Source organism: Scylla paramamosain, chromosome 42, assembly GCF_035594125.1.
Source record: "Scylla paramamosain isolate STU-SP2022 chromosome 42, ASM3559412v1, whole genome shotgun sequence".
NCBI classification, from domain to species: Eukaryota; Metazoa; Arthropoda; class Malacostraca; order Decapoda; family Portunidae; genus Scylla; species Scylla paramamosain.
The window spans coordinates 829,011-852,225 of NC_087192.1; the positions used below are offsets into that span (position 1 = coordinate 829,011).

The 23,215-nt window shown below is 43.9% G+C and overlaps 3 protein-coding genes across 8 annotated transcripts in view; all 3 read right to left on the reverse strand.

The window, feature by feature from the left end:
• Positions 1-1,404: 1,404 nt before the first annotated feature.
• Positions 1,405-8,765, reverse strand: LOC135093294 (cyclin-dependent kinase 10-like). Of its 2 annotated transcripts, XM_063992422.1 has the most exons (10): positions 8,178-8,765; positions 7,088-7,160; positions 6,683-6,857; positions 6,254-6,356; positions 5,909-6,008; positions 5,415-5,512; positions 5,008-5,137; positions 4,426-4,440; positions 3,934-4,152; positions 1,405-2,721 (listed from the first exon to the last, which is right to left on the reverse strand). In XM_063992422.1, the coding sequence occupies exons 1-10, from the start codon at positions 8,271-8,273 to the stop codon at positions 2,492-2,494; spliced, it is 1,239 nt and encodes a 412-aa protein (XP_063848492.1). In that variant the 5' UTR covers positions 8,274-8,765; the 3' UTR covers positions 1,405-2,491. The 2 variants fall into 2 exon arrangements, with proteins under 2 accessions (XP_063848492.1, XP_063848493.1); XM_063992423.1 differs by lacking the exon at positions 4,426-4,440 and having other exon boundaries at positions 8,178-8,762.
• A 1,499-nt stretch (positions 8,766-10,264) lies between these two features.
• LOC135093214 (pre-rRNA-processing protein TSR2 homolog) lies at positions 10,265-14,251 on the reverse strand. Of its 4 annotated transcripts, none has more exons than XM_063992200.1 (5): positions 13,952-14,251; positions 13,310-13,400; positions 12,490-12,611; positions 10,859-10,996; positions 10,265-10,446 (listed from the first exon to the last, which is right to left on the reverse strand). In XM_063992200.1, the coding sequence occupies exons 1-5, from the start codon at positions 14,009-14,011 to the stop codon at positions 10,297-10,299; spliced, it is 561 nt and encodes a 186-aa protein (XP_063848270.1). In that variant the 5' UTR covers positions 14,012-14,251; the 3' UTR covers positions 10,265-10,296. The 4 variants fall into 4 exon arrangements, with proteins under 4 accessions (XP_063848270.1, XP_063848272.1, XP_063848268.1 ...); XM_063992202.1 differs by having other exon boundaries at positions 12,490-12,581; positions 13,952-14,247; XM_063992198.1 differs by having other exon boundaries at positions 10,265-10,449; positions 13,952-14,247.
• A 3,140-nt stretch (positions 14,252-17,391) lies between these two features.
• LOC135093212 (multiple epidermal growth factor-like domains protein 6) overlaps positions 17,392-23,215 on the reverse strand; it is a 48,639-nt gene continuing 42,815 nt past the window's right edge. For both annotated transcript variants that reach the window (XM_063992197.1, XM_063992196.1), the window contains 9 exons: positions 22,798-22,926; positions 22,476-22,642; positions 21,741-21,869; positions 21,472-21,634; positions 21,092-21,274; positions 20,402-20,542; positions 20,193-20,306; positions 19,950-20,084; positions 17,392-19,233 (listed from right to left, as the gene is read on the reverse strand). In XM_063992197.1, coding sequence (XP_063848267.1) covers positions 19,169-19,233; positions 19,950-20,084; positions 20,193-20,306; positions 20,402-20,542; positions 21,092-21,274; positions 21,472-21,634; positions 21,741-21,869; positions 22,476-22,642; positions 22,798-22,926 — 1,226 coding nt within the window. In that variant the 3' untranslated portion in view covers positions 17,392-19,168. The remainder of the gene's footprint in view (positions 19,234-19,949; positions 20,085-20,192; positions 20,307-20,401; positions 20,543-21,091; positions 21,275-21,471; positions 21,635-21,740; positions 21,870-22,475; positions 22,643-22,797; positions 22,927-23,215) is intronic.

Genomic DNA, 23,215 nt, shown 5'->3' on the forward strand with positions numbered 1-23,215 from the left:
AAAAGTGCCCACAGTTATTGGACTATATATATATTATTTATTTATTTATTTTTTTTCCTCCGGCATCTGCAATATTTAAGTATTTTATTTTTAGGTCATATAAACCCTATATAAATTATGGGAGTGGTTAGCAAGGACAAATATTCAAACATTTTCGGATGTGACGTGTCTGGAGCGGCAATGTTTCGATGTCAAACTTTGTTTTTCACGAGTTGCAAGGAACAACATAACGGGACGGTCATTTCCTTTCATTAATTCAACACTGAAAAAAAAACGGTAACTATTTTTTTTTTCCCCGTTTATATTCCATTATCCCCACCTTCCGGATTAGGATAAATATATGCATGTACTGCTTATTTACTAATGAGTGCATAGATAAAAAATTATGTCAGCGAGTTATGAATCCTTGCTGATGTTGTTGTGTCGAAACCTGAAACTTGTGGAATCGAAGCACCTAAGTTTAGTAGTGGACTAGCGGAAAAGACGATGACAATATACGCATTTGGAGCTTCATTGATTCAGCGCTCACTGGAGTCACGATTCATTTCTTTCTCTCGTAGCATACCGCAAGGTGTCCACGGCAGAGTATCCTCCACCTTTCCCGTCCATCAACACTTATTCATATGCTACACTACTCCACACTCCATCATTCTTAAGTAGTGACACCACTCCTGATCCTTTAAATTTGGCCAAACCATTCCTATTGTATTATTTTCGTTCATTCTGCAATTATACACTTCTCCGATTTCTATGTTTTCAAGTCGCATTTCTTTCATAGCTACAAATTTTTATGGCTCTCATCCTCCCATTGTGTGGCGTCACATGCTCCTCTCAAGAAATCCCCTTCCATGGTACGCTCTGTTGACCGCTTTTTCATATTATAGTGACAGTATCCCTTGAACTTCTCTGTATATCCATGATCCATGCATGCATCTCTCGCTCTGGTATGTCTTGGAAGGGATACACCTGCCTTTCACAGCCTCTCTCTCTCTATCCATAACACTCAGAGAGAGAGAGAGAGAGAGAGAGAGAGAGAGAGAGAGAGAGAGAGAGAGAGAGAGAGAGAGAGAGAGAGAGAATTGCAGGAAAAAAGAATTCTCGAAACTTTCCATCTCAGGAATTGGAAAGACAAGATTCACAGAACCTTAAAAATTAGGAAACTATTAACTTATTGAACATAAAGTGGCAGGGGAGAATGTAAAAAAATAAATAAATAAAATAATAATAATAATGAAAACATGGAAAATAATGTTTGCCAAGTATCTACAATAACTTTTGTTGGCAGCACAGAGGGGGGCCACCAACTAAAGAATGTACCTGTACTTGAATTAACTCTAGGTGGTATTAATGCCAGCTCCCTCAGCTCTGTAGTCCCATACATTTTAAATATGAAAGAGACATAAATTTTTCCTTGAATATAATATATTCTTTTAATCAGTTTTTTGCTTTCTTTTTACCAAAAGGTGTCAAACATAATAACAGAAACACCCACAAAGTTTTTTCATATTCACATATCTCAGTGCTTATAGAGAGAATAATACATACCAACTATTTTATTCACATACCTAAATATTAACCATAAATTCACAGTCAACACCAAGATGAAGACATATGTAGTTGCAATAGTAATAGTGCCTCATGTGGTAACTGTCTAGACACACCACAGAAAGTCTTTGTAATTCCCAATAAGGTCCAGCACTCCTTATGATGTCTACAACCACTAGTGTGCATATATCTGAGTATCTCCCTTTAGGGGGGTGAAATAGGAAGGGAGCTGGATTGATGAGAGGGAAAGATAGTGTCAAAGGAAGGAGAAAAGGAAGATTAAAACAAAAGGAGGGAGTAAGAGAGCTGTAGAGTTTTGGGGAAGAAAAACTGTAGAGTCAAAAGGAAGGAAAAGGAGAGCTAGTCTTTTGCAGTAGGGAGCCAATAAAAGAGAGGGGAAAGGGAGGAAATGAGTGACTGAGATGCAAGAGTCTCAAGTGGATGTACAGAGGAAGGGAGCAAGAAGGTAAGGGATGGCAAGTGGAGGAGAATGGAGTGGCAAGGGTACAACTAAGGACTTGACAAAAAGAAAGCAACGAAAAAACACCGTAAAAAGTGGATGACGAAAAGAAGAGAAGCGTGTGACATAGAAGGGGACTCCCAGAATGGATAAAGGAAGGAGTGTGAATTGATAAGGGAAATAAAGAGGGAAAGGAAATAAGTGTGGGGTGATAAAGATCTCCCAGAAAGAATATGGGGAAAGAGAGAGCAGGGAAAAGTGGGAGAGGGAAAGGAAAGAGCATCATAATTACAAAACTTCCCCTTTCTAGAGAACCAAAGACACAATAGGGTACCAGGAAAAGAGGAAAGAGCAAGGAAGAGGGAAAAGAGAGAGGATGGTAATAACTTCACTCTAGGAAACCAATGACACAATGGGAAAAGAGGGAAGAGGAGGGAAGAGGGAGAGGAGAAGGAGACAGGGGATGGTCACAACTGCAAAAGCACGCTATCTCCGTGCGAGAGAACCAAATAGTTCATTGATGCCCAGCTTAGAGGAGGTTGCCGTTGGGTCTGCCAACACTCGGTCCTGAGGGTAGAGGTTAGTTGCTGCCCCGGAGAACATCTGGGACAGTCCAGGAGCTGAAACGCTTGCTGCCACGGTCCCCTGCGCCTGCCCCTGTGACTGCTTGAGGTTGCGGTGCTGCGGGAAGGTTGGCATCATCCTTGGGTCGCAGGCTGGGGTGGACAGATGGAGCATTTTGATATGAGTGGATATTATTTTATTAGTTGTTTTTGTTTGTTTGATGACTCTAGTTTAGTGGCTGGTGTGAATATGGATTTCAGATTTTGTCTCCCTGTGTACTCAAGAACATAAGAACATAAGAAAACAAGGGAAGATGCAAGACAGCATCAGGCCTGCATGTGACAGTCCCTGCATGAAACATATCTAGCAAGTTCCACCAATCATCCTCATCCATAAACTTACCTAATCTTCTTTTAAAGCTTCCTAATGACTCGGCACTACTAACCTGATTCCATTCATCTAAACTCTATTTGAGAACCAATTCTTTCCTATCTGTTTTATAAACCTAGCTTTTTAAAGCTTGAATGCATTATTTCTTGCCCTATCCTAATTACTAATTACTTGTGAGCATGTGACCTTCTATTACATGCCGGAGGACTGGCACTGGATTTTGTAGTGTAAGCTCCTTTGTAAAAGAAATTCAATATTATTACTTTTATTATTATTATTATTATTATTATTATTATTATTATTATTATTATTATTAGTAGTAGTAGTAGTAGTAGTAGTAGTAGTAGTAGTAGTAGTATTACCTACCAGTTTACTAAATGCTTGAAGTTATTCTTGTTAATGTTAATAAGTGTCTTAATAATGTTACTCCACTGACTGATAATTACTGTCATCTATAATTGTCAGTATTTTTTCATCACTATGACAATACCAGCTCATTATCATAATCACCACCATCACTGTGGTTATCACAGGGCAGTGAGTGTGTGTGTGTGTGTGTGTGTGTGTGTGTGTGTGTGTGTGTGTGTGTGTGTGTGTGTGTGTGTGTGTGTGTGTGTGTGTGTGTGTGTGATTGGTCTTAATCATAATGGCACACACTGAGAAAATGAACAAACCTCCCACTACACACACACACACACACACACACACACACACACACACACACACACACACACACACACACACACACACACACACACACACACACACACAGCCAACACATCACAACTGAAAATTATGAAAGGATATTAAATCAAGACGTGAGAAAATTCCCCTTGCCAGTACAACAAATGACCAAAAGAAGCAATGTATGCCAAAACACTACTTAACATAAAATAAATGAGACAGCACAGTATTAAAAGGCAGGACATGAGAATGAATCAAACCAGGACAAACACAATGAGGTAAACACGCACGCAGGGGATGCTCCTTGAAGTATGAGCTCTCAAGGCACTCGGCGGCAGTGGCACGACACTTGGGGTCGTACATGAAGAGAAAATTGAGGAGGCGCTGGCCAGAGGGGGAGAGGCCAGGGAAGCGAGTCTTGAGGTTGTTGTACGGCTGAGACTTGAGAGTGAAGTTCTCAATGGCCGGCAGCTGTGAGAACTCTGGCCAGATGTTATCATTGGGAGTACCTGGTGAGACAGACAAGGGTTGGTTACCACTGCTAATGATGCTGTAATGTCTGGTATGGGACAGTCAACTTGGTGATCAGTATTTCACCCAATGTTGGTGTTATTAATGATGGCTGTTTATATGTCAGTTACAGCAAAGAAGATTTCTGCATGAAAATCTTACTCAGAATAATTTCTCACATGATATATCTTCTCTTGACCTAATCTATCAAGAGGGAGATTCTTTTTTGTTTAGGGACTCTTGTGAATAGAATTTTTGTGGATGAAAGTTACCTGTTCCTATAATTCCTGGTGTGGGGAAAAGCAGGATCATTAGTATTACAGCCAATGTTGGCACTGTTGATTCTGGTGCAGCAAAGGAAGCTTGATCACTTATTAAGGCCAGACAGGCTCCATTGAGGTGGCCAAGAGAACACCTAATATCCATGTCCATCTGTTTACAATTTTTTACATGCTTCCAACTCATTCTCATCATAGACTCTAAGATCTTGCTCCTTCTATTTCTTCAATTCCCTATTGTTCTTTCTGTAAACTTAAGCACAGTCTTTTTAAGTTTCTATTTCCGATATCTCAGTCACAAATAATGTTTTACCTTTCCCTTACAAGCACTTACATCACCTAAAATTATCAAACAACCACAAAGTATAAAGAAATAAGATCTGGTGTCAAATACAGAAGATAAGTGACCAGTACCAGTTAGCAATTACCTTTATCCTAACTATACAAGAAAATTATCATCACCATCATCTTTTCCTACACTAACTTATCATCATTATAACAATCAGGAGACAGGTTTGTATTAGCATGTTGGAGTATAGGGTTGGGGGAAGTGGGGGAAGTGACAGACATACACACCCAGGAGGTCAATGATGAGGTTGATCTGGTCAATCTCAGACTTGCCAGGCAGGAGTGGCTTGTGGAGGAGCAGCTCCCCAAGGATGCAGCCGGCAGCCCACATGTCTACCCCTGAGGTTTGTGTCTTTGTCTGCAGCACAACCAAGAGGCATCAAAATCCTCATTGTCATTATTACTATCATTACTATGAGAGAGAGAGAGAGAGAGAGAGAGAGAGAGAGAGAGAGAGAGAGAGAGAGAGAGAGAGAGAGAGAGAGAGAGAGAGAGAGAGAGAGAGAGAGAGAGAGAGAGAGAGAGAGAGAGAGAGAGAGAGAGAGAGAGAGAGAGAGAGAGAGAGAGAGAGAGAGAGAGAGCAAAGAATAAGAAAGAAGTAAAAACCAACAAAACAGCAGTCAGTTCCCACTTGCCTGGAAGAGCAGCTCTGGAGCGCGGTACCACAGAGTCACCACCTGTGGTGTCATGGGGGACATCGGGTGGCCCAACTCCCGTGCCAAGCCAAAGTCCGCTGAGGGAGATGGATTGATTCAAGGTGCTGCAACAATCAAGCTGAAAGGCACTGTGCATAGGATTAATGTTATACAGTAAATACTGATATAACTGTTAAAAGAAAAAGATAGGATCAAATACCTAAGCCTGAGTAGAGGTGGTCATTTGCTGTAGGGCAGACTAGAACTGTATGGGTCTTGACAAGTATGTCTATTTCTTTGGGCCTTAGTGTTGCTCACAGAAATACTTAATAAACAAATGTCTCCTGGCAAGTATGAAAATAGACTCCTTGTTTAAGTTTTATGGATAAAATCTTTCTATCTGTCTTTCTATGTAACAGGTTTACTTATTATGCTGTGTTGCTTGGAGAAAAAAACTGATAGGAAAGAAGTAGAGAAGAGTAAAGTGACTGTACCAATCTTGATGGTTCCCATGTTAGTGAGGAGGAGGTTTGACACTTTGACGTCTCGGTGCACGATTTCCTTCTTGTGTAGATAAGCAAGTCCCTTGAAGACCTGTTGATGAAGGACATGTTGGGTAAAGACAATTTAATTACATCCAAGACAAATGATAGCATCATTGAACCATAAAAACCTTCTGCGGCAGAGACAAACAGCATTTCCCTAGGATGGCAACACATATTGTAAAGGCATAAACATTACTTCATATTTTTCCTCTATTCTAAATGTTTTTTGTAAGAAATAATTTGCACTTTTTTCAGTTATCTTGCATGAAGCTAGACACGAATCATACAACTTGCCTGCATCATGATGCACTTGACATGAGTCTCTAGGAATGGCTTCTGCATGTTGTCAAGGAGGCTGGCCAAGTCCTGTTCACAATACTCCATCACTAGGAAGATGCTGTCAAAGGAAAGCCTCACTTATCCATGCACACTCTGCCTACATGAGTGACTCAGTGCTGCACTGGGAAAGCTGCTGCACATGTTTCACCACACTGCTCTAGTCACTTCAAAGTTCACTTTTGAAGTCAGAAAAGGCTTGTGTTATTTTTTATTGTTACTCATTTAGTGTTGTGAACAAACTGTGGTTTTCCATTAGTACAGTGGGTACATCAGGTTTATAAATAAGTCACAGCAACAATAAGATTATTATTATTGCACAAAGTTAAAGACAAGAAAATGAAGGCACAAAGAAATGTGATTAGCTTCAGGAGACCCTCATAGTACCTTTCAAGACTCCGTCCCACCACCACCTCCTTCAGACACACAATGTTGGGGTGATTGCATGCCTGAAGCAGCATAATTTCTCGCAATCCAGATATTGGCATCCCATCCTTCTCCTTCTCCATCCGCATCTTCTTGAGGGCCACAATCTCATTGGACTTTGTGTCCCGAGCTCGATCTGAAAGTGATGTTGGTTAAAAAATCTAGTTATAACAAATCTCTTCCATGCTAGTTTTTAGCTTTTAATTGTTAAGAGTTTGGTATACTTTAATTCTTTCATTAAGAAAGACTAAGTATCTTAGGCAAACTCTTTACAGATGAGCAGTTATCATAATATTGTTTCCATTTAAATGTTTTATAGCAATGGACCATTTAAGCCTCTGCATGTGTGAAAGAAGAAATACTCACAGACAACACCATAAGTTCCTTCTCCAATGCGATTGAGTTTTTCAAATTCTCCAACAAATCTGCATTTTCCAAACTGAAAAATAAAACAGATGTCAATATCAGATATCACAGTGGAACCTACAAGAATTTGTATAATAAGGAATGGCTATAAATTGAACTATGTAACATCTACATATCTGTCTGGACGGACTGGACCTCAGGGTGTGCTTGTAGATCTAGAGTACACTGCTTTCCTGCCTTGATTTTACATCTTTTCTTACACCCTTCCACAGAAACCTTGAGAAACCTGGAAAACTTTCATGTAGTGTGGAACAAAGTCTTAATGATCATCCTCAGGAAGTAAAACAGCAACTGTCAAGAGCAGTCCTGTATGTCAATCTTGTCTCATCATTCTCTCAAACTTCATGGTGAAGGGCATTGCTGAACCTAATCTATAAGCTCTTATTAATCTCCACATACTGCACCAACAAAGAGTAAGATAATTTTAGTGGTGGTATATTTACGTAAGAAATGCCATTTGTCATCTTATGTTCAGCCTCATTTTTTTTTTCAGTTGCTACACCACCATATGAGATTGGCATTTTTCATTCTTTAAGTTTTTGGATAATTATAGATTCTTTTACCTTCCTCTCATCTCTTATATGAAAGTTTTACAGGTATTCACTAGATAATAATGAATGTGTGCTACAGGGCATATAAATACCAAGTGACACAACTCTATGCACAAAGGGCTGGCAGGATGCAGGAAGCATTGGCAGTCATGATCCTTCCCGGGATATTTTTTCCCTCTTGAAAGACCCCATCCTGGACACATTTCTCTCTTACATTCTTCCCCTTTATACATTGCTTCATCCTGGATATATCTGACTGCACTGATGATAATGAAACACTGAAAATACTGACGTCAAGTTTTAGGTTCAGTTAACATAAGATGATGATAATAATAATAATAATAATAATAATAATAATAATAATAATAATAATAATAATAATAATAATAAGTGAGAAAAAGAATAAGGGGTAAAAAATGTGAAAGAAGGGAGGAGAGACGAGTGTGTGGCAGGTGTGCTGCACTGTGGGAGAGGCGCACCAGGTGTTTCTCAGGGATCTCGATGGGTTTCCCTGTGAGGAAGGAGACCAGCCCAGTCTTTTTGGAGGATGAACTCTTCTCTCCACGCTCTGCCATCTTCGTGATAGCTCTTTTTCAGGCCACTAAGAGCATGTGGGGTGGTGTGCTAAGGCATGGCAGGTGGCGCGCGTCACAGGCCACCAAGAGTTGTGGCTCATGATAGCCTAACAGTAGACCCCAGCGCGTGTCTTGTGCTGTAGCGGCGTTTGTTTTGTTTATGATTGATCTTGATCTTACTGGTGCAGGTGGCTCGGAATCACTCGTAAGCCAGGCCTTTGGATCGGCAACTCCTGTAGAAGGGGAAAAAAGAGAAACGAACAACATCCTCTACACTAATTGTTCTTATATCTGGCACGCCACATTCTCCCCAGAAACTCTCACCACCTCAATCATCCTTTCATTCGCCTCTCTACCCAGTCCCAGCAACACCATCCACTCCTTTCCTGTCTTCTCCACTCTTTCATTCCTATTATTTCCTAACTCAGTCAGTATCACTTGCATTATCTCATTCCTGTCTTTGGTTTACTTCACACAGTCCAGCACCACATGTTCCAACGTCTCATCCTCTCACATGTGGATGATCTTGATCTTCATGTTGCAGAAAAGGGCATTTACGCAGCGCGAGGACTATACAGAAGTAAGGAGAACAGTAAAAAATAAAGAAAATACCAAAATGTATCTTTTACTAATGTGCGGAAAAATAAGGAGAAAAGAGAGATACATAGCAGGGACAACAAATAAAGTGTAAAAATTATCACCCAATGTGGTGATTCCTCTCGTGATATGTCAAGTGAAGGATTGATATATATATATATATATATATATATATATATATATATATATATATATATATATATATATATATATATATATATATATATATATATATATATATATATATATATGTATATATATATGTATATATATATGTATATATATATATATATATATATATATATATATATATATATATATATATATATATATATATATATATATATATATATATATATATATATATATATATATATATATATATATATATATACAGAACAGGAACAGGAGAATGGACTTCCTTTTCAAATAGCCTAAGCCACCACTAAGGAAGTCAAGCATTTACTGTTAGGATAAGACCTAAAAAAATAAATAATTATCTATCTATCTTTATAATCTATCAATCAATGGTATGTTAAACAATAACAATAAAAGCATTTAAGATTTTATTTGTCTGAATGTGAGACAGCTCCCCCATCAGTAACAGTCACGAGCCGCCACTGGCCGTGCAAGTAAGTTTAGATCTTTTAGGTGCAAGGATACTACGTAGTGTTACACCCCTGCCAGCTGGTCATAGTTTTATAGTAATAATAATAATAATAATAATAATAATAATTCATCTTGTCTCAGTGTGTGTGTGTGTGTGTGTGTGTGTGTGTGTGTGTGTTGGTGGTGGGGGGGAGGGGTGTAGGAGGCAGCAGCCAATGAGGAGTTAGCTGTGCGGGACGTCACTGCAGGGTGCAGAGGGTGGGGCTAGCCTCCTCGAGAAAACCCTATTACCTTTCGAAAATATGCTACTGAGTGTGGAGCCTGGGAGAGTGGTGCAGTTAAGACTGAGGGAAATCCCTTTTTTGCTTCCTGGAATGTGGTCAACTAGTTTTTCTTGTTAAACAAAATCCAGTACACCACTTCAGAATCCCATTGTGTTCACAGATTCACCATTCACTCACTGTGCCCCAGCAACCAGCGGCACTTTCATGCTGATGTCATTTTATGCACTTTGGACAGTAACCATTTTCAGGATGACCTCATTCCCATTGTGTGATGCTACCTTCACTCTTTTGTTGCCAGTAAAGCATCTTAAAATCAGTCCTTGAGTTTCTGCTTTATACAGTATAAATATTCCTTTCTCATATATGTATTAACTCAGCAGATAGCCATCATGACAAACAAGTACATGTATGAAAAAATTAATTACTGAACATAGACATGGCTGGTGAGTATTAATACCTGATGGAGACCTACAGTGGCCAACAGGATAATCACAAGTACACTCCACAACCAACACTATTTATTAAGACCATCATCATTTGTGTTTCCTTCTCTGCACCATTGTCCACCCCTCCGCCTCATCCCTCAGCTGCTCCGCCGTCCGAGGCTCTGGCTCAGGTCTGGGTGGTGCCTCGGCCAGCTGTAGGGCACCCAGGCGGTCCACTAGTTGAGGGGGTTTGTCTGACTGCTGGGGGAAAAATGAAAGTAACTTATTTACAGATTATGATTTTTCTTCTTTTCTATTTACCTTGTATATCTCTAGGGGTGTGGCAAAAAAAAACTGTTAAAAACTCTCCCTTAACACACCTCTAAGGAATCTTCCAATATGATCACCTAGAGGGCACTCTATGAGGTCAAGTCTCAAAACTCCCTTTTAGCTTAAGGGAATGTTTTGTTGGAGAGCACATACATTTATCACAGCAGCTTGAAGCATTCAAGTTGCCTGGCCAATCAATTACAGATATTACAATCACATGCAGCAAATCACGTTTGTAGAATTTATCAACTGTGTTTAAACTTTAGTGGTAGAGAGACAAAAAGGTTTGTTAAAAATTACTTTCAGTCTACAATGAAAAGAAATATTGCAAATGACTCACCTCTTCTTCCTCTTCACACAGGTCCTGGACTCTGAAGGACAGCTTACTGCCTGTTGGGATCTTTGACAGGTCATCCAAGACCTGTGCATCACTCCCCTCCATACACAGCCGGTAGAAGCGACACAAACACTGCCCAACCTGACACGAAGGAATGATGGTGAGTTATCTGCCGACTTTATTTAGATACACAGCTGATGGTAAAATCTATAGTGCACACTTTTTATGCAAGATATATTAATAGTGTGTTATTCAAAGTGTGCTGTGGCCAGTCATCTGTGCCCGATGTAGGACTCTTTACTGTGTTTTAGCAATGGAGAGGAGATTAGTGATGGTTGCATGCATGTTGTATATAATAATTGGTGGTCATGGCAGTGGTGGTGCTTGCTGTATAAAGCTCATATTGTTTGTAGTGTCTGCAGCTTAGAGTAACTGATGCTGTGGATGGTGGTGTGTTCCAGTGTAGATGAACTGTTAGTGATGGTGATGTCATGTTTATTGTACACTGGAAGTAAAAAGTTCTGCTGGCTTGTAAACCTGTAGTCTATGGTAAACACTCCATTATTAACAAACTAACCATAATTTCACTGCTCACTGTTGTTTGTAATAATGTTTGTCACTGTTCACAGACTCTCAAAGACTTTTCAAAGAACATTAAATTGCCAATGTCATGATAAGAATATGTTGCCAAAAGCATAACTGCATCTGCATCTTTTCCCATTTTTGCTGTAAACTTTGAGTCACACCTGTCAACACACACCTGGGCAACACACTTCAGCAAACTGTTCCAGATACTGTTCTCATTACTCCACATTAGGGTGCATACTTTCTCTTAGGCTCACTGAATGTATTTCTTGGCAAAACAAAGCCTCTTTGCTGTGCCATGGAATGAAAAAAGACAGCACACAAAGGGAGACCAAGTTTTTTTTTCACAACAGCAAGACACTGTCCTAACAGATCTGTAAATATGGTAATAATAAAACTTTTAGTTCATGTGCTGTACTCACAGGATGAACACTTAAGTCACACTTCAGTACACTGCATCTTTTGACTCACTTTTTATTGGCTAACTAGACCTTGACAAGTGTGCCAGTGCTTTATCATTACTAGCCACCAAGCATTGGTGCATCCAACACTCACCAGTATGCTGAGTCAAACTACTCTCCTGTTATAATAGTTGCACTAAACCTGGCCTTATGCAAGGCATAAATCTGAATAATTTTGTCTTGAGATAGATGAAGCTTATGCCCCATAACCCGGAAAGCAAATATAAGATCCAAAAGGCATCACTCAGATTCTGAAAAGTCACACTTGTACAGACATGCAGGACGATGCACTCTACCCACAGCACATTAAGAATTGACCATTAAGTAGATCACAGTGGGTGCATCAGTGTGTGAGCAGACTGTCAAAATGGTAATTTCTTTAAATACATTCAGTAAAGTAGGAATGACATAATTGATGTGATTATATGTTGGCTGTACACACTACATCCCACCATAACTTTCATCTTCCACTGTATAGAGGAAGTGATGTCTGTATTGGTAATGTGTTGGCAGCACAAAGGAGCTGGTGGCAGTGGGGATGGTGGTGATAATGTATGCTGGGGAAGAGTAACAAGGGCACCTGTTTACCTCTAAATCAGACTCATCTTCCACCATTGTGTTGAGTTCCTGGTCCATTATTGTTGCCAGGTAGTCAGCCACCTCCTCTGCCTCCAGGTCTTCTGTTGGTGAGAACAGCCACAAAGGCCACTCTTAAAGATGTTACAACAGAAGAAAAAAATGATAATAATGCTATTCCATACATTAATATTGAGGTTAGTGGAGCTGTTATGCTAAGATACATTGATCTTGGCAAAAAGATAAATATGAAATTTAATTATATTTTATCACATTAAGGAAGCTGGGTAACCCATGATAGTTTACAAACTACATGACTTTCAATACTTTTACCATATACCAATGTCAGTTTTTCTTGAAATTGTAGTTTACATAACTGGATATTGATGCTGCAGCCTGTGTGGTTTATTCTATTCGAGCTCTTATGTGAATCTGTGATTTCCTGAACATGGGCATTGCTACTACAGCATCAGCAATTCCCAGTTTTAAATAAAAAACAGATATAATATTTCTTCTTACACCTCTTGTGTTTAATGTTAAATAACTGTCATGACACATTAGCACAGTAAAAGATAAATAAATACAAATAAAGAAAAATGTTTTTGTACATCAATGAAAGAAAACCATATATTTATATCATCCCCGGCCAATAAAGCCTTCAAGTACACAAACTGTAATGAAAACGATGAAAAAAAAAAAAAAAAGGGGAGTAAAATTATGCTGATTAGTGTAAATGTATGTTGAGTAGAGGAGCCTGGCAGTGTTGTGTTGCACCCTCACCAAGTGATGCTCTGTTTGAAGGTGTGGGAGGCTGCAGTCACCATGTACTCACCATTGTCATAGAAGTACTGTTCAGTGACTCCCACCATCCACTCTGCTATGGCTGAACTCTGTGGCCCTCCTGCCTGCTGCTGCACTGCAAACTGTAAAGGAGGGAACAGAGATGTACCAGTGCATTGGGACTGGTGTCAGTAGTACCAGCCCATCTTTTGAGCATTACAATTATAATCCATATCAGCTCACTTTTAGCTGATACTAGCAATACCTAAACAGTTTGTCACATATCACTTGTAAACCATTTTATTACACAACAGTTGGATGTTCTATAATGATAGAATATAAATAATTGGTAACAACAAATCATAAAGTGTGTCACATTATTCTGTATCCATATGCTGAGGTGACTTAAGATTAAAGACAAACTTGATAAAATGTCGCACAACTATGGGCAACAATTTTGTAGAGATGCTTTCAGTACACTAGTGGTAGTACTGATAGTAGTATCAGTACTCGTCATTATTAAAGTAGTGTTATTGGTACTGGTCCAGAGTTTGGTATCGGTACGTCTTGAGAAAAGGGTTACTAAATGCCGAGCAGTGAACTCTGTGGATAGCTTGGTCTGATATCCAGATGGATTTGATGCAATGTTAGTGCTCTCTTCGGCGTGGCCGTGGAAGTGTCATTTGCTGCCTACCTGTAACGCAGGCCAGTTGGAGAGCGTGGCTTGCACGGCCTTCTTGAAGGTGGGCAGCATTGTGGCGGGGAGCACGTGGCAGGGACAGCAGGGCAGTGGTAGGCTTTCCTTGAGTGGATACTGCCTGGCCTCTGCCTTCCTCAGCTCCTGTTGGGTGGTGGTGGTAGGTGGGTTGTAGAGAGGGCGCGTGTGTCGTGTCCTGTAGCGGAGTGAGGCGTGGTGGTAGAGATGCACCGTGTTCGGCTGCTCAGGGATGCTCGTGTTTGTTTACATCAGTGACGTCAGGAAGGCTCAGGGACCACGGCGATAAATGTTTTTGATTGGTCTTGCATAATTCTTACCAAACGGTATGTTTTATTGGTATTAAACAGATAAGTATATATATATATATATATATATATATATATATATATATATATATATATATATATATATATATATATATATATATATATATATATATATATATCAGGGTAAGCAGGGATACACCAGACTTCCTTCTTCATTCACTGCAACGTTTCACTTTCACAGAAGGCATCAACAGGCTTAAAAAAGAAAGAAAAAAAAAGATAAATGTTAAGTACAAAGACAAAAATCCTAAAATATCAAATCACAAAAGGGACAAAAAAAAGAAAAAAAAAACAAAAACAGTAACCAAAAGGGGAGAGGCAGGCAAGCATAAAAATTATATATATATATATATATATATATATATATATATATATATATATATATATATATATATATATATATATATATATATATATATATATATATATATATATATATATATATATATATATATATATATATATATATATATATATATATATATATATATATATATATATTAGTGATATATTGGATATACGCCTCCACATCCGCAGTGAAAATACTATCCGCATTACTATCCGCATCCGCGTTCTAATATTACATAACATCCACATCAATACCTGCAACCACATTTTTCACATAACAAAAGCTCCGCCTCCACGTCGAAAAAAAAAAAAAAAACGCGGAGGTAGCGGATGTGTGTGTGTGTGTGTGTGTGTGTGTGTGTGTGTGTGTGTGTGTGTGTGTGTGTGTACCAAAATGTGAAGAGACGAGTAAGACTGATTGAGAGTGTGAAGGACACTGAAAGTGTAGTAAGAGAGAGAGAGAGAGAGAGAGAGAGAGAGAGAGAGAGAGAGAGAGAGAGAGAGAGAGAGAGAGAGAGAGAGAGAGAGAGAGGAGTCTGTGGGAGTCATGTTCGAGTGAGAGTGAAGGTAAGCATGAATGAGTTGAATGGAAAGTAAACATGAGTGAGTTGAAGGATAAGTAGAGTGAGAATGTGTGTGGATAGGAGGGAATAAGAGAGTAAGAGTCAGTGTGAAGGAGAAAACGAACATAAATCAATTAGAGAAAATAAGTGAAAGATTACGTGGGAGTGTGAGTGACAGTGAGGTTGGGGATGGGATCGTGAGTGCTAGAATGAGAGAGGACGCAAGCGTGAGTGAAATGTGAGAGTGAAGAAGGAAATAGAATGAGATTAAGAGTAAAGTTAGGTTAGGTTAGGTGACGAAGGATGGAGGATGAATGTTTTGAAATAAGTGAGTGAGAGGAAAAGAAAGGTCCCAGGAAAAGAAAGGTGCAGCTGCTTAGGTCCCTTGCAACTGTTTAGGCCCCTTGCAGCTGCTTAGGCCCCTTGCAGCTGCTTAGGTCCCTTGCAGCTGTTTAAACCCCTTGCAGCTGCTTAGGCACCTTGCAGCTGCTTAGGTCTCTTGCAGCTGTTTAGACCCCTTGCATCTGCTTAGGCCCCTTGCTGCTGCTTAGGTCCCTTGTGCTTCCATGGCTCCGCTGTGCCGCAGTGGTGATCGCATCGTGTTGTGCTGTTTTATGTCGTGAATGAGAAAATGAGTGTGAGAGGTGCGTGGCCGCTTACTGCTTGGTGGTGGTGGTGGTGGTGGTGTGGTGCCGTGACAACCATCAGCTTGCCCGCCGCCTCCTCCGCCACCCAAGATCCCTCACTGTCCGCAGCTCCTCGGAAGTCCGGCTCTGACCTGTTCGAATACCTAGAGAGCGTGGGCGCTACCCTTGACTTGAATGACCGCCGCGGTAAGAACCTATACCGGCTGTTGAAGGTGGCGCGGGGCAGCGTCAACCTGCTATCTGAGGAAGATGCCGAGGAGGAACAGCGGCGACCTGCCACATCATTTTTCGCTGCCAATAAATTCTCCTTGGAAATGCCGCCCTACATCCGTCCTCTCCGCCGCCGCTGCCGCCGTCGCCATTCCAAAAAAGATGTCGACCCCGCCCTTGTAGCCTGGTCCGCTTTGCCACAAGACACTCGCAGCCAAGGAGAGACGCTGCAGGAAGCGATAGAACCCGAGGAGGCCGGCGGCATGGAGGCCGGGTGGTCGGGTGATGCTGAGCGGCTGCAGGACGCGGTGCCAGATATGCAGCGCTGGCACGAGCGAGAACGACTGAAGGTCATCGAGTGGCACGAGGAGGAGCGGCGGCCTCGCGTGTCGCTAGACAGAGTGCTTCCCAAGGCCACGGCCTACTGGTACGTGGGCATCCTGGTGTTGGGCTGCGGCGTGGTGTGCTGCTGCTCCTGCCTCCTGGTGGTGACGCAACACGCATCTTATTACTTTGCGGACAACATCGGGACGTGCAAGTGGCTGCTGAATGACTTCCTGCACTGCCGCGAGGAAGTGCTGGAGATCAAGCGGTGCCTGTGGAGGTTCCAGATGGTGGAGCCCATGCGGCACGACGACCTGCTGCTGTACGTGACGCAGGACTTGCAAGACTTGCATGAACTGTACAAGCGAGAAGTGCTCGACAAGATCAACGAGATGCGACAACCCGACGACAGGCAGTACCTGGAGGAGGAGCTGAGGAAGAAGCGTAGGAAGAAACGGAAGTGGGCGTGGTGGGGCAGGATACTGGGGGTGTGAGGCGCCCCTCCCTGCACCCGCCACGCCCTCCGACTCCTCATCCAGCCCTCCCCCCCTGGCTCACCCTTGTGCTGACGTGGTGATGTTCAGTGAAAGATGGGAACATAAAAGAAGCTGCAGGAAACCACTAAACCTACATGTGACACTTATGGGGAAAAATATATCTAGTATCTTTATCCATCTATCTTTCCTATCCATAAATGACTAATCTTTCAAAACTCCTTCCCTTGGCTGCTGCCACCACGCGGCCTTACCGTGAGACACGCGGCGTACTGCTGCTATTGTTCTCTAGGTGGTGGTAGTGGTGGTGGTGGTGGCGGTGGCGGTGGCGGTGGTGATGTCTTTCTCCCCACACGTATATAATCACCACCTGGTTTCGTACACGGACAGGATGAACGAAAGTCTTTCCTCGCTATACATACACTGGGCCAATTTATTAAGCTTGAGAAGCCACAGTATTCAAAGGGTTACACGAGGCACGAGGGGCGCAATGAAAGTCACTCAGATAGTTTGGTAACTTTTTTTTTTGTTCAGGATACATCATGGTAATAACTTAAAGGCAGTATTATATTATTAAAGGGGTGGAAGGGAAATGGAGGGAGAAAGGGAGGAAGGAGAAGTGTGCAAGAAAAGGTAAGGTAGGAAGAGGTGAACAAGGGAATGACAAAAGTGAAGAGAGGGAGGAGGAGAGAAGTCAGGAGGAAAAAAGAGAGGGGGAGGATTTTCATAGGGTGAGAAGAGACTTTACTAAAAGGCCAAAAAGAAAGGGATAACTGCATGACTGGGGAAGGACAAAGTTGAGGAGACTGGGAGGGAGGAGAGGAAAGAAGAATGCAGTGTAGTAACTTAAGTTGAAGAGAATCTATTTACACACACACACACACACACACACACACACACACACACACACACACACACACACACACACACACACACACACAAACTCATATGACACTCTTGACTCTTTCTTGGCACTGATGGCTCCGTTGCATTTCCTCACCACTCGTACTTTCCTCACACACCGCTGCCTCCTGCAAGTGTCACTGCTCCCTGCACGCCGCCACGGGACGCTGTGCTGCTGGTGTTCACTGTACAGTCTTGCGCCACTGCTTAATATATTTTCACACATGGCACTGCACTTCACATGTCACTTGTGTATATGTGGCACTCGCTCTTTCACTGTCGGATTCTGTAAGTGCTTTCCGTTCGCACGCCTTAAATATGTACCCCCACGTATCCACACCACACGCCTCACTGCACTCCAGCTGGGTCACCATCACGGTACTCGATCTCCACGGCACCTCGGGCTCGTTTCCATGGAACTGCCTAGCGCCCGACCGTTCTGGTAGGAAGGATGTGGTCAGACAGCCAAACTAACTTGTCGCATTCCCGTTTTTATGGCAGTGTGTAGCGGCGCATGACCCTTTTCTTATGGCGCCAGGTAAGACTTATTTGGTTAGACAGTTCATCTCACAGCATTCCCTCATGGCACTAATCTGGTGGCGAGGCTCATGGGACACCTGGCATCATGGCACTGTCCTCCACGCTGTGCACACCAGCACGCCATTTTACTAACCCACAGGTGGCACGTGTAATTGGCACTACATGGACGTTTGTGTGGCATCTAGCTCATTAAAAGCTGGCGTGTGAACTTGCTTGTGGCGCTGACATCTGGAAGCGGCACTGGTGCGTGAGTGTGGAGCAGGTAATGGTACGCGGCGCTGATAATGGTGGCCTGTGTGCCTGTGCGTGACTCTGGTTCTGTAGCTGGCACTCTTACCTGTATGTGAACGTGTTACCTGTATACGTGGCACTGTTCCTCAAAGTATTAGTGTTACTCATATGTAATCCTGCTACCTGTACACGGCATTGTTACAATATATGACCCTGTGACCTGTACGTGGCACTAGTACACGTGAGGCACTGGTCACCTGAGTCACGGCTGACACTATTTACCCTTCACGTGGCGGGATGGCACCTGACGTGGCACTCAAGACTGATATCCACGTGGCACTCATGAGGTACCTTGGTCCTAGCTGCTTTTCTTGACTCTGTGGTCACGTGGTGCTGGTGGAGTGACTCACTGGTAAAGTCCCTGAACAGAAGATACATTGCCGCACATTCGAATCCTGCTCTGAATCCTGCTCGCTGCATCACACACTGCACCATGTTTCCCGTGTGGTGCTTGGTAACCCGCAGCCCTGTACTGCAGCCCACGCCTCGTCCAGCCCGCAGCGCCCCTAAGCCAGTCCTCGCGCCCCAGTATAGTCCGGGGCGCCGTTCAGCTGTCCTCCACCGGGATGTCAGCGCGGCCCCGGTGCTCGGCGGTGGTGGTGAAGCGCGGCACTGTTGAGGGGAAGGAGGGTCAGGGAGGATGGCAGGTGTGCACTGAACACGCACACTTACTCGGCAGGTAGTGGAGAGTGCGTGGGCCCCTTGGCGTGGGAGGAATTCTTCACGACTCTCATTCCTCGGACCATTTTCTGCAACACTTCCGCGCCGCACCTCCACTACATTCAAAAGGCTCTAGTTGAAGTTACACGGGTTTTTAAAGGTGTTTTATGGTTCCAGTGATAGATTAACAAAATATGTCTATTATTAACAGGAGAAATACTCTTGAAAATCCGGTTAGTCATCTTTGTGGCCTTTGAATTTAGCGTTTTAGAATAGGGGCTCTAGAACAGTGATTCCTGTCAGTGTAATCCTTCCCTTCTCCCGCATTTACTGACAATAAAGTGATGAACTGAAGCTGGCAGGATGGACGCCATGCAACCCGCTTCGCGTGAATACAGAGGCCAATATTCAGAAACTCTCTACTCTCTTACCACGACTACTTTCAAGGGCCACCGAGATGACTAGCTGGGTTCTCCTTCCCTCACTCCCTCCCTTCCTTCCTGATCCCTTCCCTCCCACTCTCAATCTCTCCTCATAGTATGCCTCCCACCTTCCTTCCTCATCCTCTGCCTCCCACCCTCCATCCTCTCTCTCAGCCGCCGTTCCCTCACTCTCCTCAGTGCTGCAGTCATCCTTCTCCCGCCACCCACGCCCCGCCGGCCACTCACCGTCCTTGTCCTTGCACTTGGGGCCCAGCCAGCCTCGCGGGCAGGTGCAGCGGCCCGTGGCGGGATCACAGGTGCCGCCGTTGTGGCACTCACATTCCTGCTGGCACCCTGGACCGTACTTTCCAGGCGGGCATTCTGCAAAAAAGGGAGAGGCTAGTAGTACACACACACACACACACACACACACACACACACACACACACACACACACACACACACACACACACACGTTCATACACTCACCGAAGGCACATTGGGGTCCAGTAAAGCCCGGTGGACATAGGCACTCCCCAGTGTCCTTGCGACACTTGTGCTGCCCACATTGGCATTCCTCAACACACCCGACACCGAAATGACCTGGGGAGGAAGAGGGATTTAAGTCAGGGGAACTAGCACACACACACACACACACACACACACACACACACACACACACACACACACACAGTCACCTTGAGGGCAGGGCTCCGCGCACGTGGGACCCATGAAGCCCGGAGCACAGTGACACTCCCCCGTGGCCGGGTCACAGGTGGCACCGTTGAGGCACTCACACACCTGCTTGCAGTACACCCCATACAGACCCGGCGGGCACTCTGAGGGAGGGGCGCGGCGTGAGGGGCGAGGATGAGGTGGTGGTGGTGGTGGTGGTGGTGGTGATGTTGGTGGAATGCATTAATCGCAACGGCAATGAAGGTAGTGATGACGATGATAACAATGATCTTAACAACAACAACAACAACAACAACAACAACAACAATAACTACTACTACTACTACTACTACTACTACTACTACTACTACTACTACTACTACTGCTGCTGCTGCTGCTGCTGCTGCTGCTGCTGCTGCTGCTGCTGCTGCTGCTGCTGCTGCTACTACTACTACTACTACTACTACTACTACTACTACTACTACTACTACTACTACCACTACTACTACTACTGCTGCTGCTGCTGCTGCTGCTGCTGCTGCTGCTGCTACTATTACTATAATAAATGAATAGTCAAGGATATTTGAAACACTAATTGAAGGAGAGCTTTGTAGAAAGATATGTTTACTTACGCGCGCGCGCGTGTGTGTGTGTGTGTGTGTGTGTGTGTGAGTGTGAGAGTGTACGCTCGCGCGCGTTTAGTCAGCACTCACCCAGCTCACAGTAGCGGCCGTAGCGCCCTGGGCCACACTCGCAGCATCCCGAGAACCTGTCGCAGGTCATGTTTGCGTGACAGGCACAATCCAGGCGGCAGTCTGGTCCGTAACGACCTGGTGGACACTCCAGCTCACAGTGGCGTCCCATCCACCCCATGCCGCACTGGCACTCCCCCGTAGCTGGGAAGAGAGAGAGAGAGAGAAAAGTGTGTGTGTGTTATTTGTTTTCCGTAGTGTGAACTGCCTTGTTAGGATAGCGGCAGCAGCAACAACAGGACCAGCAGCATGGGAGCCTCTCCAGTTCCTTTTGGTGGTGCTGCTGTTGCTTCTGCGTGCATGCAGCACAACTCCCCGAGGCTGTGGCGGCGCTGGCTCACCTGGGTGGCAGATGCCGTCGTTCTTGCAGAGGCACTGGAAGGCGCAGAGGGAACCCCAGGTTCCCTCGGGACAGACAGACTCGCAGCGCGGCCCCGTGTATCCCGCGGGGCACCGACACTCCCCGGCGCCGTCACACACGCCGCCGTGCTCACACTCACACGTCTGTGGACGCGGGGACCTTGGGAGTGTTTGGTAGAAGGCGCCACACGAGGACACAGCAAACACACACACACACACACACACACACACACACACACGCACCACTCACCTGGTTGCACTGTGCCGAGTCGGTGCCGGTGAGGCACTTGAGAGCACAGGTGGGGCCGTAATAGCCCTCTGCACACTGGCACTGCCCCGTCTCAGGGTGACACACGCCGCCGTTGCCGCACTGACATTTCTGCACAGAGCACACACAATATTATTAAACACTAATGGCCGCACCTCCACTACTTTTAAAAAATAGTGGAATAGTTCAAGTTTTAACGATTTTTTTTTTTTTTTATGGTTCATGAGACAAATTAACAAGATTTTTTCATTACTAACAGGGAAAGTCTTGAGAACCCTGCCAGTCATCTCTATGGCCTTTGAAAATAGCCGTGGTGAGAGCAAAGCGTTGCTGAATACGGGCCTTAGCAGCCACACACAGGCGCCTCACTCCACCAGATACTGCGTCATTATATCACTCTATGTTCTCCCTTTATATCTCTACTTTCTCCCGTCTCTTTTGTCTTTCATTTTCAGTCATCCCTTACAGTGTGTTTCCTCATCATCTCTTGTGTTACATTTCATAATTATTCTTCTTTTCTCCTACTCATTAATCCTCATTTTCTCATTCCTTCTCTCCCTTTCTTCCTCTCTCTTCCACCAGCCATTCAACTTTCCCTCCTCTTTTGTCCTTTTCATGCTACCTCTTACCTTCCCAAATCAACGTAATTCCTCCACTTTTCTCCTTCCTCCCCTCATTTTCCCTTTTCTCCTCCCCCTGCCAGTTCACGCCCCTTACCTTCTTGCACCCCACACCGTAACGTCCCGGGGGACACATCTTCCTGCAGTGGTGCCCCCTGTGGCCTGAAGGGCAGTAGCAGGATCCGTTGACGGGGTTGCACAGGGTACCCTCAGGACACTGGCATTTCTGCTGGCACCCCTCTCCCCAGGAGCCTTCCTCGCAGTCTGGGGAAATGAGGGAGGTGTCTGTTACGTGTGTGTGTGTGTGTGTGTGTGTGTGTGTGTGTGGTGTCGATTTGCCAAGATTTACCTACTACTATATATTCCATCAACGGACCTTCAACACACACACACACACACACACACACGCATATACTCACACAGGTGGCACTGGTCGCCGCGGAGTCCTGGGGGACAGGTACAGGCACCCGTCACGTGATAGCACGGCTCGCCTGGCCCACATTGGCACCGCTCATTGCACTCCTCGCCGAAGAAGCCAAGTGGGCACACTGCGGGGAGGAGGGGAGAATGTGAGGACAGGATGAGGGAAGGAGATTGTAATGGGGTTAAGAATGAGTGAGAGAGAGATAGAAAGCTGGTGGGGTTTGTGAGTGAGAGGAACGAGTTGGGTGAGAGGAAACACGTAAGAATATAAGAAAATAAGGGAAGCTGCAAGACATCAGAGCAGTCCCTGTACGGAATAATATCTGCCTATTTCCACCTATCATCCTCATTATAAATTTGTCGAATCTTCTTTCAAAGTTCCCGAATGAATCAGAACTAATAGCATGATTACTG

Excerpts from the sequence above, each read along its gene's own strand:
- LOC135093294 (XM_063992422.1), bottom strand. The coding sequence starts at position 8,273 with ATGGCAGAGCGTGGAGAGAAGAGTTCATCCTCCAAAAAGACTGGGCTG. Across the intron at positions 7,161-8,177 it reads AGATCCCTGAGAAACACCTG|TTTGGAAAATGCAGATTTGT; the intron begins GTGCGCCTCTCC and ends TTTATTTTTCAG. Across the intron at positions 5,138-5,414 it reads CTCCAGAGCTGCTCTTCCAG|ACAAAGACACAAACCTCAGG; the intron begins GCAAGTGGGAAC and ends GTTGTGCTGCAG.
- LOC135093214 (XM_063992198.1), bottom strand. The coding sequence starts at position 14,011 with ATGCTGCCCACCTTCAAGAAGGCCGTGCAAGCCACGCTCTCCAACTGG. Across the intron at positions 13,401-13,951 it reads CCAACTGGCCTGCGTTACAG|TTTGCAGTGCAGCAGCAGGC; the intron begins GTAGGCAGCAAA and ends CCTCCTTTACAG. Across the intron at positions 12,612-13,309 it reads ACAGTACTTCTATGACAATG|AGTGGCCTTTGTGGCTGTTC; the intron begins GTGAGTACATGG and ends AACATCTTTAAG.